General features: G+C 45.7%; 1 protein-coding gene across 1 annotated transcript; it reads right to left on the reverse strand.

The window, feature by feature from the left end:
• Positions 1 to 6,521: 6,521 nt before the first annotated feature.
• Positions 6,522 to 19,580, reverse strand: MAIP1 (matrix AAA peptidase interacting protein 1; the record flags this gene model as incomplete). Its single annotated transcript, XM_032793614.2, has 5 exons — positions 6,522 to 6,801; positions 8,704 to 8,854; positions 10,492 to 10,618; positions 15,447 to 15,518; positions 19,398 to 19,580. Coding segments are annotated over 5 exons (612 nt in total), but the record flags the coding sequence as incomplete, so codon positions are not given.
• Positions 19,581 to 19,585: the final 5 nt, after the last annotated feature.

Raw genomic sequence — 19,585 nt, forward strand, 5'->3', positions numbered from 1 at the left:
TTCAAGGAGTTTGAATCACAGTGATCTTCCAGGGTAACCCAGGGAGGGGAAGTCTGGGAGAGGCATCGGTGAGGGAAAGGGTTTACTTTCCTTGTGTTAAGATCCAGAGGGTCTGGGTCTTGGCGGTCCCCGGGCAAGGTTTTGGGGGGGACTAGAGTGTACCAGGCACTGGAATTCCTGGTTGGTGGCAGTGCTACAGGTTCTAAGCTGGTAATTGAGCTTGGAGGAATTCATGCTGGTACCCCATCTTTTGGACGCTAAGGTTCAGAGTGGGGATTTATACCATGACAGAGCCATAAGCAGTATGTTACCATTTTAATTTATTAGACTAACGTACATACTGTGCATGGGAGAGAAAAAAGAATTTCAAACAAAAGACTACCACCATGATCATTGATGGAAAGATCAGAGTCCTTTCTATTTTCACAAGCAGGCCTGGTCTATTAGCTCACACATGTATCTCTCTCTCCCTCTCCCAAATTTGGATCAGCAATGTTGCCACCTCTAGTGATCTTATCACAAGTCTCACAATATTTCGTGTTGTTCTTAAAGCCCCTATTCCTGGGGGCATGTGAATAGATGAGAATTTCTGCTTCCATTTAAGAAGTTAGTTTCTGGCCTTCATCGCTGTGGGAGGAAAAGCTTGTAAGTGTGATATAAGCACTCCCTGAAGGATCAGAAACCAGAAGGCAAAGAGAAAGCACCTCATTTTTTAAAATAAGTGTGATGATTATTAAGCCAGTTTCATGATTTTGGGAGCTTAACACATTAGTTTTGCACAGTTGGGGTTGGCAATGCTGGATCACTGAAAGAAAATTAGGAGAGAAAAGCACAGAATTGTATGCTAAGGAAGCCTCCTGCTGTGCAGATGACACTCCATAGTCTTGATATAGGACTGTGGCCAGCTAGGGTACATAAACTCTGGAAGGCTGTGGATACCAGCTTCATGGCAGGCCAGCCCGCTCAGCAGAACAGGCAGCTTATTGCAGGAGAAAGAAACCAAAGAAATCACAGCTCTCTGCCCAAGAATGAGAGAGCTCACTGAGTGAAAAGGGCATGTAAATGACTCTCCCCACCTCCTACACCATGTAGTTCCAGATAGCTGCACTGAGTGCTTAATGGCCCAAGGGAAATTCTGCAATTCACCCTGTACTGCATTGGGGCCCCAGCCTATAGACAATTTCTTTCAAATTAAAACAAATAGCTGAAGGAGGAGATGGTGCAGGGGGAAGAAACTTTCCTTTCCTCATTATGAAGGTGGGTCTCTTGTAGTGATCACATCAATACTGTGTCATCCTCCACTATTGGGAGCTCTATCCTCACACCAGTTGGTTTTCTTTGTCAGAGGATGAATGCATTTGGGGGGAGGGAGGGTTTAGGCCATTTGTTGTTCTCCTTGGCTAACAGAACTCTAGTTCTCACCCAGGGAGAAGTATACACAGCAGAAAGCACTTTCTGCTTTCCCTTATCCTGGCTGCACAAAGAGACATGTTTTTCCATCTTTTGACTGGCAAAAAGTCAGACAGGGCCGTCTCTATATCCCTCATATTGATCTGCAGGAAAGAAACTAGGGTGCAGAAAACCAAACCAGTGATACTTAAGACTAAAGTCAATATTAGAGCAGGAAATCTTACTTTGAATAGTTTTGTGCTGAGAGGTCTGCTTCTCATTGCCCAACAGTCATCCAGAGGGGCATGGGCTATTTACTGCTTTAAGGAACCACCTATGCTCCCACCTTAGTAGAACTGGCCCTGTTCACATGCAGCAGGGTTTTGAACAGGTGCATTCCGAGCTCCGTAGAAGGTGGAATGACATTGTTCCTATTTTGGTGCAAAAATAACGTGTAAAAAAAACACATTAAAAAACCTATTCTGAGCAGTTCTGAAGGAACTTGGTCTGACTGCTAATTAAGACCAATATTTTTTTAAAAAGGGGCTGCAGCAAAGGCCAGAATAGAGCCCCTAATCTTTTCTTGTCTCCTTTTCCGGTGAAAAAGGAGTTGGTTACCATTAGGAAAGCTTTATTTTCAATGTTTCATTACAAAGTGTATATATACAGTACATAGGACCTCTGGCCACCAGAACCTGGCAAAACAGAACTTCTCTCTGAGATAGTCTGACAAGTGAGCCTGTGTAGTTAATGTCATACCTGTTTGATGCAATAACTACTCCTGCCTTTAAGAAGATATAGCAGGGAAAGACGAAAACCAAAACCTCTGAGAGCTTTGGGAAAGTTTGGCTCTGAATCTGATCTTTGCAGCTCAGGCCCCACTATGATGTATAAGTCAGAATCTTTAAAAAAAGGTACAATTTGTCATTTAAAGGGATGTGGACAAGGATGACAGGTCAAAATGAAATCTAGCCGAAAACCTCCATTAAAAAACACCACCTGTCTCCCCAATGTGTTAAATCTCTCAACTCCTCAAGGCAGAGAGCTGCATCGCTGCTGATTTTGTGGCTTGGGCTCTCAAGTCCACCTGAGAGTCCAGATTGCAATCTCCAAACTGCTGTTTTTAGCATACTATCTCTCTAGTGCAAGTCTGTCTACCTGGGCTGGGAAGCTCACTCCCTGCTTCAGCATAGACATACTCTGAGTTCTGATCACTGGAGAGCAACGCATAGGAGACTGGAAAATTGTGACCTATATATAACCTTAAGTGAAGACAGGATGAACCTGGAACCAGCCTTGAAGACAGAGTAGGGAAACTTGGACAGAGCCCCCAAATGATCAGGGCCATGTGAAAAATACCACAGTATTTCAAATGGCAACATAAACCAGGGCCTGCCACTATTACTGTTAGAAATTAAGACTTTTGGATGAATCTACTTGTACAATTGATCTTAAATATTAGGAATTTTTGGTCACCTTCGTATCCATGTGAAAAGGGTATAGGGCATCAGAGGACCCCAGGACCAAAGCTGGTGAGTATGTAAAGGTTCACTAAAGAGCCAAATCTAGAGAGTTCAGAGACTGTTTAAATAGGGTTGATCTGAAGCCTAGAGTCATAACAATAAATTGGCTCCTCACTAGTCCTATCCAACACTTGCACTACCATGGTGCAGTAGCTTTGTGACTGAAGACATCTACTGGTGAATGGGATTATGTGAAAATAAACAACTTCTGTGTAGCTAACTTTAATGAGAATTTTTAACGATTTACTGACTCTCACAGTGAAACTGTGCCATACAGCTGTTTACCGACAAGGGCTTATGGGTAAGTAGTATGACTGTAGATTCAGATGAAGAAAGAAAAAAAACCCCTCCAAAAATCCCAAGAGGAACAACTACAAATGTCATGGCTATAGATAACCTGCGTACTCAAGAAATATATTACCCAGCAGAGTGGTAATAGAGTCTTTCACCTTGAGGTCACCAATTCAGATCTACCTCTGGTGATGCTACCATCTGTCTGCTCTTTGGTACTGTACCCAAAATGAATTTGTGACCACAGGTTTGCTATTTGTGAACAAAAGGCCACTTTCTGAAAAGTGGCTACCAAAATCTCTAGCCTTGTTTTCAGGAATGCGTGGGAATAAAGATCGAACTGCACATGGTTCAGAGGCCAGAGCATCAGTTCTTTCTGTAGAGCCACAGATGCACATGCTTTACAGGTGAATATAAAAACTAGGTCCCTGCCCTAACAGAGTTACCATCTCAAATACAGACAAAAAGACACCAGCCGTGGAAGTCAGAGAGAGAAGACGAAGGTGAGGAAAAGGTTTCTCCTGCTCAAAATTGAGGAAGTTGGCAGAAGGCATAGGGAATTTATACTGATGCTGACCATTCTGCATTTGTTCTGTAACTACACAGACAGCTCTTTCATTTTAGTGTTGCCAAGGCGACATCTGTTAGGAGCTGTAAATCCAATTGTCACAGGGTTCACTACTCACCATTGTGGTGCTTTCTTGTGGCCCATCTGGGATTAGCTCACCACCAGTCTGATGCCCCCTCCTTCATTTTCTCTCCCTGTTGTCTCTCTCTCCGGAGTCAAGTTATGACTTGGTGACCCCAGCCAGGTCACTATAGTTCTCCCCTTCCAGAATATCAAAGTCCTATTGGATGAGCATCCCAGGCAATCTTCTGTTCCACTTTCTCATCTGTGCCACTTCCCCAGTAACTGGTAGGGGAATCCAGGCCTGCCTACTCCTCCAGGTTCCAGCCCATGGACCATATGCTCAGCAACGACAGTCTGCACTGTCCCAAATCTTGTTGCTGTTTCCCTGGGCTGCTTCCTATTTCACCTCTATCAGGCTCCTTTGCCACCCTCCTCTGAGTGCACCCTTCCCTCAGAGTCAGGATCCCAGGACTTCTATTCTCCCCCCCAGTTTCCTCCTTTCCCTCTCTAAGGGTTTGGTTACACTTTCAGCTGTACAGTGCTGGGAGTTAAAGCTGTATTTGTACAGCTGTGCAGGGAAAGTGATGCAGTGTGGCCACATTTGCAGCGGTGTTGGAAGTGGTGCATTAGGGCCAGCTATCCCAGCATTCAAGTGGCTGCAACGTGCTTTTCAAAAGAGGGGGGTGACGTGGAGTGTGACAGGGAGCATGGGGGAGACAGAGAGAGTGGATTTTTGGAGCTGACACTGTGTCAGCTCCCTGCCTTGCAAGTTCTAAGGACTTGAAGATACACAGCACCAACCTTCCATCATTTTAAAAGTTTCAACTCCTTCCCCCACCCCTCTTTCATTCACTAAATGCAAATAGCCTTCAGACCAGATAAGCAGCTGCTCCAAAACAGATCCCCCCACCCCCAGGCTGCTTCTCTCCTCAAGCAAACACTAGCTGTGGACATTCATACCCCTGCCTGCCTCATTCACAGCAAACAGTAGCTGTGTTTGTTTTTTACATAAGCAGCTCCAGGAGCCCCGAGTTCACAACAAAACAAAGAGGCATCACAACAAAACAAAGAGTGTTATCTTTACTTAAAAAGCATTATGGGAAGGTTCTGGAGGTCAGTTACAGCATAGTAAGATTAATCACTGTTTACACTGGCAACCCAGCGCTGCAAGAGCAGCGCTGTTCTCTTTATTCCTCTCGTCGAGGTGGAGTAAAGTCAGCGCTGTAGCCAGGGAGATACAGCGCTGTATGTGCCTTGCAAGTGTGGATGGGGAGTAAGTTACAGTGCTGTAAAGCCACCATCAGCGCTGTAACTCTCAAGTGTAGCCAAGCCCTAAGCCCACAGTGTGACCACAAGCCCCTTCTTACTCACCACTTCCTGTTTTATAGCAGTTTAGCCTGCCTTTTGCCCAGCTAAGTTTCATCCTCAGTTAAAAACTTACCAGACCCGATTCCTTCCCTGGTGCAGCCTGCCACAGGGTTAACTGGCCCTCTCTCTTTACTCAGGCCCTGTGTAGGCACCCTCATCACACCATTCTTTAGTAAGTTTAGGCTACACACTGACTCACACAGTAAGAATACCTTGAGACACAAGGTGGGTGAGGTAATATCTTATATTGGACCAACTTCTGTTGGTGAAAGACACAAGTTTTCAAGCTTACAGAGCTCTAGAGGTGAAGAGCTCTGTCTAAGCTTGATCTGTTGGTGAGAGAGACAAGCAAAGTTGGTCCAATATAAGATATTACCTCAGCCACCTTGTCTTTCTACTCTCCTGGGACAGACATGGCTACAACAATACTACATACAGTAATAATACTTGCCACTTAACACCTTCAAAATACTGTACCCTTAGTTAATCCTCACAACACCTCTTGTGAGGTAGGTTAATAGTGCCCCTCCTTTTACAAAGGAAGTCAGATGCAATGAAAGTTACAGCTACTTAGAGAAGGGTTGAATTTGGCCCAGAGATAGTAAAGGCAGATTATAGCCAAGCTACAATGCAAATCTGTTGCAGAGCTGGGAGCGAAACTCGGAGTTTCTGGTTCACAGTGCCGCAATGCTTTTAAGTATTTTTGTTTACTTTGATGGCAAGCCTTCCAGTTTGCCAGGGCTTGATTTGACACAGAACCCCAGCTTCAGCTATAATTTCATGTTTTGGATTAAGTTTTCTTCCAAATACCCAAATTTGGAACTGTCCAGTTTCTTTAGTCTGAAGGAATTTTATCACTTCTGTTTCTTAATCAGAATACTAAAATAATTTTTTCTGTATCACTTCCATAGTAGAATGTTATATGTCTACGACAGCTTAGACTGGAGTCAAGAGCGTACACTTTTTAGAATCTAGTTTTAATTTTCTAAATGTCCAATTCATTAATTCAAGGCTAGAATCAAATATATTGCGGTCCTCAAACAAGCTAGGAAGTGTATATACCTGTAACCCTCCTTCAAACATTCTGTTTTAACTACTGTACATTATAGCTTTGGGGAAATACTCATAATAAATTAAATGGTATTATTCAGAAGGGTTGCCAGTCATGAGAGCGTCTTTTGTTTACATGTCATATCCTATTAGTACCAAGATTTCTTCTGAGAATCTAACAGATCAATACATCTGTAACTCTGGCCTGTAACCCAATTACTATGCAGACATCTCTGATAACTATTACAAATTAAATTTGTATTATGTAGTTTCAGAGACTCATGGAAAAGGCTTTATTGTTATTCTTTCAGAGCAATATACTGTATATGATCAATTCAAAAGTATTTTGGGAATTAAAAAATATAAAATTAATCCTGAAAAGAAATTGTTGTGGGGAGACCAAAAAAGCTTGACACCTTTGGTATGCCCGAGGATTTATAAAGGTCCATAAAAGTCATTGTACAAGAAATTTATTCTAATAGCTTTGGATGCTCAATCCGTGTAATAGTCCAGTCTGCCTTCACTCCTTGTGTAAATTCCCTTCGGAACCTAGGTAAAGTAGGACAAATAAATTGTTAAAGATCACGTAATCCTTTAAAGGGTGCCTAAAGTTACTGAGAAAACTTGGCAAAATATTTTCCTTAGTTATTCTGTTGTCGTTTTCTCTAACTCTTCCCTCGTCCTTCGATCTTATGAAAGCCAGGTGTTTTATAAGAGATCATTAGATGCCACCGCTCAGTCCCCCTATGGAGGATTGTGACATCAAAGCAATTTCTCTAAGAAGAGACTGATCCAAAGTCTACTGAAGTCAAAAGGAGGCTTTCCTAACTTCAGTGGGCTTTGGCTCAGGCCACAAGTGATTGATAAAACAACAAGAGCAGAGGAAGTCTTAAGCACCCCATTTTCATGCTAATACCCTCAAAATCCCAGAAAATGATCTATAGGAAAATTAGTTTCTAAAGTAAGGGTTTCATTTTTCCATGAGGCATCAGCAAATCAATATGGTGAACTAGGTACTTTTTACCCAAAGATATCTGGTTTAGGCATTTAAAAAAAAAATAAAAAAATCACAGAATAATATGAAGTTAGTAGATCTTTTTAGAGATTAGACCAGATATACTAAAAAAAACCTAAGTGTATGACTGAATCCTTCTACACATTTGAGTTCTACAGTTGTTTGAAAGAATGTTAGTCACCCTACATTTTAAAACCTTTTCCCCTTTAGTGCTGGAAACTTTTGGTACCTTTTAGTTTGTAAGGTTTTTTTGATAGGTATTTTAAGTGAGGCCTTTAGTTTTTAGTGTGTTAACACAGCATTAATATGCCTAAATCACAAACAGAACAGCAAGGGCAGCAGCACTGTAATCCATATTGTCCTGCAAGTGTGTTTCAATCCTGGCCTAGGCAGAACCATCCCTAGACACCTAGCTACTCTGGTGATGGGTGCTTTACAAAAGGGTTTGAAGTCTCTCTGCCCATTTGGTCCTTGACCTCTGCTGAGAAGCCAGAAAGAGTGCCAATTCAGATGATTTATTAGGACACTGGGCCACTAGGAACTGAGACAACTCACAAGTCTCCCCGCCCCACAAGGAGTCAGGACCCTCAAAGAAATCAGACAAGACTCTAAGATATGTGATAAATATGGCCAAGAGATGAACATAGGAGGAAAGGGAACAGGGATGCTCTTCAGGTGGTTTTGATTTGTATTTTATCTGGACCTGGACCCTGTGTAGTTTCTTCTCTGAGAAAGAGTTTAGAAGAGAGCCACCCTATCATAACTTAGGCAAAAATATGCCATTTCCCCTCCACTTTTACAATTTTGAAGACTATTTTCTATTGTTTTGACAAGAGTGCAAATATTTTTCATCTCTCAGACATTAGCACATTTTATAACCAGTGTTATAAATGCACATTTCTATGAAAATACATCCACTTGACCAGTGAGCGCTCAGAGGATTTAGATCAGATCCATGTGAACCAGTCAAACACCAGATGATGTTTGTGTTGTTCTAACCTGCTTCAGAAAATGTTCAGTTAAATCTTTCATCTTCTCAAGCCAACTACAATACTGACTCCTTTGTAGGAGGGTGGTGTTACAGCAGCAGCACAAAGCAGGCTGATTGGCTTGGCAGCACTGTTTGATTTGGTGCACAAAACTGGGACTGACAATTGATATAGGCCTCTTTCCAAAAGGGGGGGGAGGGGATAAGGAGGGGTCAGAAAGTTTATGATATGCTAGTAGATTCAGAGTGTGGTAGCATTAGTCTGAAATTAAGAAACAAAGCTGTAATGTGACAACCTTAAAGTGATTTTGTTAAAAACAAACAAACAAACAAACACCACACCCCAAAGAGTTGCTCCCCAGAATAAAAGTTGGGTTGAATGAGGAAACTCTTATGCTGAAGGCCAAGATAAATACAACTAGAAGGAAAAAAAGATAGGGAGACTTACTCATAGTTTGCTGTTAGGAGACGTTTAGTTTCTTTCACAGTTTCATCTCCAAATACAACCTGGAAAACTTTGGTTTCATCTGGAACTTCATCAGGAAGATCAGCGCTAGTTAGATACCAGAAGCGCATCAGGATACTAACAAACTTCCTTCCTGTTACAAAGAAAACTAAGCCATAAGCCAACATTCCAGAATTACGCATATACCTCAGCAATCTAGTATATTTACTTGCAAACCACTAAGCATTTTACTAAGACTCTACAGAAGCAAATGGCTACACGAAGCACAAAAGAATAAGGAAAAGAAAGTGATACTTAAAACTTAAAGTAATTCACCCTAAAGCCATCTTCATAAGGTTTGGCAGGAGTAAAAACAAAGTCATACTTTCTACAGAGTGGTGTGTAAGTCATCAGGAGTTATTCCTGGCGCTATATATGATCACATTGTATGGAAGGCTGTCATGTTCCAGATTATAGAATGACCATTGTGACTGAAGAGGTACTTAGAGTGACAGGGAATGAGATGTGCAGAAGTAGGATTATTAAAACAATAGAATAAGAGAAGCTCAATGTATTAGATAGCCTGAAATAATGAGGTATGGATGGATGAGAACAAGGTTAAGTTCAGGAAAAGAACCAACTCAGCTGTATTTTATAATGAGCCAAGCACACACTATTGGCATTTAACAAAATAAAGCAGATGGTTGCTAGTTTAAAAAATATAATATATATCAAGCTGTCCTGGATCCGCATGGAGAAACTGTCACACAGTGTGATATGAGATTATTCCCACTCCACTTCTCTATGCTAAATATTCTCAGCCAGCATGGGGGGGAAATGATGCCTATGCTGCTACTCCAGCATACAGCACTTAGTGGTACAAAAGGAAAGCAAAGCAATCAGACTGACTCAGACCATTTCCATTTCATGCTGCAGCTGCTGTATCCCCATCAACACCACAGAAGCAAACTTTTAGGAGGCAATAGGCAGGGATGGAACAGATAGGACAGGAGACAGACAATGAAGAGGAGTGAATTACAAAGGCAGATGCAGCAGGAAGACAGAAAAATTGAGAGGTTTTGCAGTTAAAACTTTAAAAATTGGTCTTAAATTTGATCCCTCATTTCCCAGGCCAGCAGGAGTTCGGAGCACTGCACAAGCAGTGCTCGGCCCACATGGGAAAAGACAGATCATTCGTCACCTTTCTGAAGCCTGGCTCAGGCTGACAGAAGCAGCAGCACTAACAAGCTCCAAAGTCATTCATATCCAGCCATTCTCCAGTAGAAGAATGTCTGCCACAAGGCAAGATTTTTGGCAGGAGCACAGGGTGGGGAAAAGAGGGGGAAGAAAAGAAAAGAGAGAGAGAGACCAGAAGAAGACAACTCTATAAGAGAAATGGCAGGAATGCACACACTGGGAGTCATTATGTTTTTATAGCACATACAACACTTTAAGGCCTAGCGCTCTGCATACAGTACCTGTGAGGGGATTTTTTTTTTTTTTTTTTTTTTTTGAGAAGTGAATAGGGAGAAATGAATGGAAAGCGTATAAAATCCAAGAGAAGGAGAATAAGAAAAATTTGAACAGGCATCAAGTTGGTACAATGATTCATACTAATGACAATTTATAGTGAGAACAAATAAGTACATAAAGAGAGCTTTAAACATTACTTCTAGGAATGAGAAATAGGACTCATGAACACCTTTGTAAGTAGAAAAGCTGTAAAAAGCAAAACCATGACAGAAGGTTCTCTGTCTATGCTACGTGAATGTTCTAGAATTCTATACATACCACTGTCATCATAGTAAATGCCAACATCTCCTGCTGTTGTATACATTATTTCATCCATGTCAGCAGCCAGGGCATTCCTGTGGTTTTCAGACAATGAAGAAAGCTTCTCCTCCAACACTTGAAGTACCTGAATTTAGAGAAATCGTAGCTTTTGTTAAGCCTACAATTCACTAGATAATTGAAACCATTGATCCTGTAAACTCCGTAACAGTCCAGTATTACCCCAGTATATCTACTGAAGTATTTCTAATCCACATTGCTGTAAGACAATCTATTAAAATAGAAATATTGTTCATCCAAAAAAAAAAAATATCCCATAGTATTCCCTTCTGACTGAAGAATGGTTAAATGTAAAAAGTTACATGAATGCAACATTTAAATGCACAAGAGTCATGACATGAAAAGAATTAAAATGCTCACAGTAACTAACTTAAATGTATCCTGTGCAATGTGGGTTAACATTCAAACAAATTAAGACAGAATATCCAAATTCTACACAAAAAGCTACATTTGAAGAACATTAACATTGCAAAGTGAAACACTCAAGTCAGAAAGCATCAGTTAAGGTTTTCCTCAAAATCTAAACTCTGCTCCCCCCTTCTATTTAACTTTCTCTCTGCTTCTTTCTATCTATGGGCTTGGCTACACTTGCAAGTTGCAGCGCTGGAGAGGGGGTTACAGCGCTGCAACTTAGGAGGTGTCTACACTTAAAAGCTCAGCCAGCGCTGCAACTCCGTTTGCAGCGCTGGCTGTACACCTGGGTCTGCTTCCGGTGTAGCGAAACCAGCGCTGGTGATGCAGCGCTGGTCATCAGGTGTGGACACTCACCAGCATTTTTATTGGCCTCCAGGGTATTAGGACTTATCCCAGCATTCCTTTTCAGGTCATGCTTTGCCTCTTCACCGCCACTGGGCTCAGAGCCTGGAGAGGAGGGGAAGATGTAGCAGGAACCCGAGAGGGGACTACTGAGGTGTTTGGAGACCCAGGAGTCATGAGAGGCAGGAGCTATTTTCCAGCCAGGAAGAAGCTAGCCGTCTCGCAGCTGTGCTGGACTTGTGTAGTGAGGAACCAGCAGAGGGCTGTTCCTGGTAAAGAAGCTTTTATTTAAGGATGCAAATGTTTTGGGAGGCAGGGGGGCTATGGCTGGCCTGCAAGCAGCCTAGAATCGTGGAATGCCATTGATTTCCCTGTAGCTGCTCTTTTGCTTTCCTCAAGTCCACAGAAACCCCATGGCTTCCACAAGTGAAGCACCCCCACCTTCCGGTGAGCTGCTGTGTGCAGGATGGCTCTGAGCAGTAGCTGCTGTGGCAGATGTGGGTGGTGTGGGTTCAGTGTTATTTCCCTGTATGCTGCTTTGCTTTCAAAGCCACAGAACCCAATGGCTATCCAGAGTGGAAAGCACCCCCGATCCCTTCCAGGTGATGTGGTGTGGCAAGATTTGGCTCTGAGAGTAGCTGCTTGGCAGATGTGGGTGTAGGTTCAGTGTTACTTTCCTGTAGCTGCTCTTTGCTTTCCAAGTCACAGAAACCCATGGCTTCCACAGTGAAGCAACCCCCCTCCCACCCCTGTCCCAGGTGACCACGTGGCAGCCCCCCCCTTGCCACTGTGAGCCGCGGTGGGAAACTGCCATCTTCATCTGCCAAGCTGCGGCCATCTCTGTGCAGCTAGAATGTGTAAATGATGCTAAACAAAAACTTTTAAAAACAATGCCAGGCTCTTTGTTATTAACAGTTTCTCTCTCTGTTTTTTTTAAACGTGGACTGATACTTGCTCCATCAGTGCAGAACTTCTGAAGACTGCAAAGCTTAGAAAAAAACAAGTAAGCTAAGAAAGAGATTGGTGAAAGCAGTTAGGATTCTCTGTATCCCGCAATAAAGAATTGCAAGACTGGAGATAAGGAAACGTATGAAAAGGAAGCAGGGACGTGCCAAGATAAAGGAGAAAGGCTTGCAAGAAAGGAATGACTACCAAGAGAAGCATCAGATGCAGGCAGGGATGACTAAAAAGCCCCATTCTTCATGTATTATTTTGACTTTCCTAACTATATGATAAAAAATTATATACATTGCATCAATATTGCTGTTGATCTGGTTTTCGTGACTGCTGTTTCCATGTGTGGGTCCGCCACTCTCTGGGGGGGTGTGCCATGTGTTGTTCCAGCTGCTTCCTGCAGGGTTAAGCCCTGGACTGCAGGGCAGCAGTGTGGCATGCTGGCTGAATGCGGGCAGGGTGACTGGAGGTAGGTCTGGCTGCAGGTCTAGGGCAAAGTGGCTGGGGGCTGGTTGGGACAAGGGCTGTGGGCGGCGCTGCTTTCAGACAGTGGGGTGCAGCAGGGAGTTGACTTGGGAAACAGGGCAGGAGGGGGCGGCTGCTGGGCAGAGTGTCGAGAGCTGTGTGCGGAGCCAGCAAGTGTGTGGGGGGCTGGCTGGCTTTGGGGCAGGGCTGCAGGGGTGGTGGCAGGGGTTTGGCTGGAGACAGGACAGGGTGTTTGGCAGAGGTGGCTGCGGGCACGGGGTGCAGAGCTGGCTGCAGGCAGGGGGGGCCGGACTGGTGTGGGCAGGTCATGGGTTGCAGCAGAGGCAGCTGGAACCCAGCCCTTTAAGTAGCCCCAACCCCCTTCTACTCCGGGGACTCTTAAATAGCCGCGGGAGCGCTGGGAGAATGCAAGAGGGGAGGCGGGACTCCGGCGGCTATTTGAAGGACCGGGGTGGCAGAGGCAGTGGAGCCCCAGGAGTTTTAAATACCCCTCACTGCCCAGGGCTCAGGGGGGCTATTTAAAGGGGCCCGAGGTCCAGCCGGGGTACGAGGGCTTTCGCGCTCTGACAGAGCTCAGACGGGAGGGCGGGCCTTGCCGTGCTCCCGGCGCGGAGCCTGCCAGCCTTGCCGCCGCTCTAGCCGGAGCGCGCGGCAGCTCTGGCAAGCTCCGCTCTTCCGGCCGTGAGCGGAACATAGCCGCCGCCGCCTCGCTCTCCTGGCGTGCTGAGGCCCGATAAGAATAGCGCAGCCGCCGCGCTCCGCTCTTCCATGGCTGGAGCCGGCCCGGCCGAGCGCCGCAAAGCCCCGCAGGACCGGCTGGGCTCTAGCTGGGCGAGAGCGGGGACATGCCGCGTGCTGCCGCCGCGCTTCACATCAAGGAGCGGGACCATAAGAACTGCAGCTGGGGACAGGGTAAGTTTAAAAAAAAAAAAAAAATAAAAAGGTGCCTAAGGTGCAGGGGCCTCTTAGGCGTGGGTCCGATTCCCTGGCGCACGGTCGTTGGAACAGAGCGGAATACCCGCACCCTTCCGTCCCTTCCCACAACCCACAGCGACAAAATGGCGACGAGTGCACGAGGTGCTCTGTGGGATAGCTGCCCACAATGCACCACTCACAACAGCGCTGCAACTGGTGCAAGTGTGGACACACTGCAGCGCTGGTCGCTGTCAGTGTGGACACACTGCAGCGCTGGCCGTACACAGCTGTACGACCACAGCTGTAACTGCCAGCGCTGCAAAACTGTAAGTGTAGACAAAGCCTATATTTAAGTTTTGTACTACACATTACCATGGTATGTGAGTGCCCTTATGCTTATACATTACAGTTGTCTCTATAATTATATTAATTGCCCTAGACCCTTGCCTCATTCAGTGCACAGGTCAGACAGAACAGTGGAACTTTGCCTTTTTTCTCTACACACCATCCTCCAAATTTGTTCACACTGCGATAATGGCAAAATTTAATTTGTCTTGAAACAAGGCCTGGATACACAGAGCCCAGATCCCATTCACAATTTTCAATACCACATTCACTGAGCACCATCCAACCTGCAAAAGATTGTCATGATGTTCATTAACATAGGTGTCAACAACAAGAAGTCGACTAGCTGGCCCTATCTGCAATCACCGTTTTGCAGTTTCAGTCTGTGCCACCTTAGGTCACAGATGGCTCCTAATAATTGTTTCCCTTTCTCCTCCTTTGTGGGATGGCTCCCCATTTCTTCCCCTTCCTCTGATTGTGAGTGGCTTCCTTTCAGTACTGGTAGAGCTCCTATGAAAACCTGCTGAACCCATGGTTTGGAGTGGGAGGAGGAAGGGGCGACACTCTCTTGAAAGAGTTCACCAGGAACAAACTCACATTTCACTGCTACCTCTACTCAGAGAGAGGAGGCAAGATGGTGCATTGGCACTACACCACAGTCGGATTAGGGGCACCAGGCAGCCCAAGCTACTGGCACACAGTAACACAAACATACAGCTGAAGCAGCTCCCACACATGAGACTCTTCTGGATCTGAGACACCCCTCTCCGGAGGTGACCACAAAAACAGTCCCAGTGGTTCAAAATTCACACTGACAATTAAAACTGGCCAGTTTGGCTATATTCTTGAGGCCCTGATGCAAGATCAACGTCTCCAGTTTAGGACTAGGTAGCTAAGTGGCAGTGTGACCTACATGGGATGGGAACCAGTTAGACAGGGGGTGCACAAGAAATGAATTCTCCATTGGGCAGGCCTATGTTGCTCACCTAAAGTTTTGGCACCAGTGAATGGTACTGGTGGTCACAGTAGGAACTTCCACTCACTTGCCCCATGTGAATAGAAGTGTGCAAGTCTGCCCCTGTTATCCACTCTCTTCCACAATGGATTATATTTTTTGATCCTTTTTTGATGACTCACTGGACTCTTCTGGCAGCTGCTCCATTGTCCTAATAGTAAGAGCAATTGGACAATTTTCCTTATACAGTAACTGATCATGCCCTTAGAGATAAGCTTGTCTGTCCTTTAGTCTGAAGACTAACATTCTCCTGATCTTTATTAAAGAGTTCTTCCCCAGTTAGACCAAATTGGTACTATTTGTGTTTATTAACAAGCTAAACTTCACTTTAGATGACTGGCAACCCATTGGCAGATTAAAGGGTGAGACAAATATTTTTCATTCTGTGTTGGAGATTTTAGAAAAGAAATAAAATACTCTTTACCTCTTTTGATACGAATTCCTCCAACAGATCAAGTTTACATTGAGACAACAGCTTTGAAACAAGAGCAAAGGCCTATAAAACAAAAAAATAGATGAGCAAACATTTCACTAACTCCAGGTCAACTCATTTTCCAGTAACCAGAGAATCAGACATTAGATATAGAAAAACACTCATTAAATCATCTAGTTCCACCACATTGCTTGGGCAGGATTGTTGCCTCCAGTATATTTTCTAGTGTCCTGTTCCATCTAGTTTTAGGCAATCCATCTAATGGGACCATGGCCACTTTGCTTACAAAACTACTCCAGATCAAAATATATTTTTTTTCCAGATGTTTAGCTTATGCTTTCCCCATTCTTAGTCTTTATCCCCTAGTACCACCCTGTATAATCTCACTCCATTCTAGAATGGGACAGCCTACACATACACAAAGGGTGTGAATGCCTTCTCAGTATTCACACTACTCATGAGTATCGACCCTTTACACATCAGCAAAAGCATAGTATAATTGCCCTCCCATAAAGTTAGACTAGTTTCTACTGTCCTTCCCTAGAAGCAGCTGGAAGTGGCCTTCCCTACACTATCTTTCTGTGGTGACTGTGGGAAAGCTAAGCTGAAGTAACAAGTTCTATTCTTTGCTCTGAAAACAGCGAAGTCTGAGTATTCTCACTTCCTCCAGAAAAGTGGCAAAGCCCTGGCCATCTGCCAAGAAAACCATCTCCCCATCTCACACACGACAACTAACATATACTTTTCCTACAAAACAGAGACTATGAACCAGCTTGAGTACTTGAGAGCAGGCTCCATCAAAAAAGAGTGAAGCTACAGTGGTAGTTAGATCTTTAAGATGACATATCCATCTTGCTTGGGTTCAACTTTAGCCAGCTGTTTTTCATCCACATGCTGATGTCAGCTAGACAACAAGAGAGCTGAGAGATGGTTCAGTTGGCACTGGAAATAAATGAGATATGGGGTCATCTGTGCGCATGTGGAACTTGAGTCCAGAGTGTCATCACACAGTGGCTTCATGCAGATGTTAAATAGGATGAGGAAAGAACAGAGTTCTGTGGAACTGCACAACCGAGTGCTCTGATGGCAGAAGAATGTTCATCCAGCACTACTCAGGGTGCAGCCTGAAAGGAAGGACTGGAGCCATCTCAGTGCTTTCCTGTTTACTGTTGCTATATCTTTAAAGTCAGAGAGAAGTGTGTGATCAAAAGAGCAGGATTAAGACAATCTGACGTCCTAGGCAAACCCCACATGGCTCTGCCTCTGCTTGAGGCGTAGTCACAGTCTCCCACCCAATACACACACAAGCTATCTGTGGGAGTCACTATCTCTCTCTCCTGTTTGGAGGAATGAGGCCTCCCCCCAGACCACCTATGCTGATGGTTTTCAAACTGCAGATCGCAACCCAGTACTAGGTCGCAGAATGTAAGGCACTAGTGGCTCTCATTGGCATTGCTGCCCAGGCTGTTAAAAGTCCCATCAGTGGTCCTGCCCAGCTAGGGCAGGCTAGTTCCTACCTGTCCTGGCTCTACACTGTACTCTGGAAGTGTCCAGCAGCAGGTCTGGCTCCTAAGCAGCGGGGCCACCGGGCTCCATGCACTGCCCCTGCCCCGAGCACTGGCTCTGCACTCCCATTGGCTGGGAACCAGCCAATTAGAGCTGGGGCGGGGGGGTGCCTGCGGGCTAGAGCTGCACAGAGCCACCTGCGTACCTCTGCCTAGGAGCTGGGCTTGCTGCTGGCTGCTTCCAGGGTGCAACAAAGTCTGCAGTGCCAGGAGAGACAGAAAGCCAGCTTTAGCACCCCCACAGCACAGCTGACTGGGAGCTGCCTGAGGTAACCCCATGCCCCAATCCCCTGCCCCACCCACCCCAACCCTTACCCTCTCTGGCACCCCAAACCCCTCATCCCCAGCTCCATTGGGTCACGGGCATCAATTTTCTTCAATTGGGTTGCCAGAAAAAAAGTTTGAAAACCACTGATCTATGCCATACCAGGAGGAGTCAGCCACCATCTACCTAAATGGGTGGGGGGGGATGTGTGGGGAGCACCTCCTGACACCACCCAAACAGAGCCATAAGGAGGAGGCAGAAGCAAAGGCTACCCCCATCTAAGTCTTCTGCTGAAGTGCCATCACTGGGGGGCCCTCAGAGAAGCAAGTTTCAGAGTTAGAATAATGAGAAAGTGGGCAGGTGACAATCAGCAGACAGCAGTTAAATTTAGGCCATGTTCTTAAGGATTTCTTCAGAACCATAAAAAATAGAAAAAAAATTAAAAAAAATTAAGTGTGAAAATTGAGAGATTTTATCATCATGCAATTCCAGAACCTGGAGCGCTACGGATGTGACTATGCCTTAAATCCAGCCCCAGTGATCAGTGGTACCAAGCACCAGGAAAGATCCAATAATGGCATATAATTCCCATTCTCTCAGTCATTTTAGCTAAACTAGTTTCTGTTCCTCTGCTCTGAGCACTATCTGTTTTATCAGTACCGTTCCAGTAATGTGGCACTCAGAACTAGGGTTTCCAACTTTGTTTGGACAAATTTCTGTAGGTTTCATTTTATGATGTAATCTTTAATTATAAAGATTAATCTTTAATTCCTGGAGACAATCCTGGAGGGCTGGCAAACTTACCCAGAACTTGAATGCAATGTTCAGTATGCTGCTGCCATAAGAATCATATTGAATGGCCTCCTTGCCCTGTGACTAGATGCCTCTGCAGTCTGAAATTTTATTGGTCTTTTCTGTTCCCAAATTACACTGTAGCCTACCATAGTGCACTGCATTTATGCCTAATACTGCATCACTCTCACAGATGTTTGCAACTGTTTTAATGCCTTACAATACATAGGAAAGCCTGTCAAATTTTGACTCCTGGTTTAAGGGGATAAATGACAACTCCTATGGTGCCACTGTCAGCAATAATTTCCCCCCACAGGGGTCTCACTACTGGGACAATATAAACAAAACACACAGTTCATCCCAGTTGAACAAAATACCTGTCCCCAGAGCCAATGTGCAGCAGTATTTAGTGGGGAAAGAGAGAGATCACCAGGAAGAGAAGAAGAAGGAGGGAGCAGTGAGGGATAAGGTCCAGGGTGGCCACATATGCCAAGGGGTGGCCCCCATAACGGGGTTACAGGAAGGAGTTTCACTGCTTCCACGGGGGAGAGGGTGGAAGATGTGGCAGGGCTCCTTGCATGATCGCATCCAGGTCAAAGGGTAAAGTGGTTAACAGGCCTCCCCCACATACATAGCTAGGGCACACAGGGAGTCCCAGGCAAGGGTAAGAGGGGATAAAAAGGTCTCCTGTCCTACAGAGTGGGGTGTGTGTCTTGGGCAACAGGGATGGGGATTAACTGCCTCCCTCACAACTATACAGGTAGCAGGGAAGGGGGGATAATGCCCCCCCAACATACAGCTGGGGGTTCCAGGTGGGGGAAAGGGGGGTAACACCCCGCCACACAGTTGGAGGGTTTCAGGAAGGGGAGCTAATGCCCCCCCATAGTTGGGGGGTCCCAGGCAGCAGGGAAGGGGGGGATAACAGCCCCCCCACACACACACTTGGGCATCTCAGGCAGCGGAAAAAGGGGGGCTAACAGCCCACACACAGTTGGGGGTCCCAGGTGGCAGAGAAGGGGGGTAACGGGCCCTCCCACACACACACTTGAGGGGTTCCCAGGCGGCGGGGAAGGGAGATAACGCCCCCTCCCACAGTTGGGGGTCCCAGGCGGCGGGGTGGGGGGATAACGCCCCCCCACAGTTGGGGATCCTAGGCGGCGGGAGGGAAGGGGGAATAACGGCCCCCTCAACACACACAGTGGGGGTCCCAGGCGGCGGGGAAGGGGGATAACGGCCCCACACACAGACACACACAGTTGGGGGGGAGGGGAAATAACGCCCCCCCCCTACAGGTTGGAGGCGCGGCGGCCCCGCAGTCACCTGCTTGGCCCCCTGGGTGAACTCCTCGACGCTGAACTCCTGGTCGAAGTAGGCCCGGATGAGGAAGCAGTAGAGCCTGGTGCGGAGCCAGATGAAGGGGTTGGGGATCCCCACCACCACCACCCTCCGGCCGCCGCCCGCCCCCGGCGGACCCCGCCGCCGGCTCTGCTCGTCGCTGGCGCAGAAGC

This window comes from Chelonoidis abingdonii, chromosome 10 (assembly GCF_003597395.2).
Source record: "Chelonoidis abingdonii isolate Lonesome George chromosome 10, CheloAbing_2.0, whole genome shotgun sequence".
In the NCBI taxonomy this organism is placed as follows: Eukaryota; Metazoa; Chordata; order Testudines; family Testudinidae; genus Chelonoidis; species Chelonoidis abingdonii.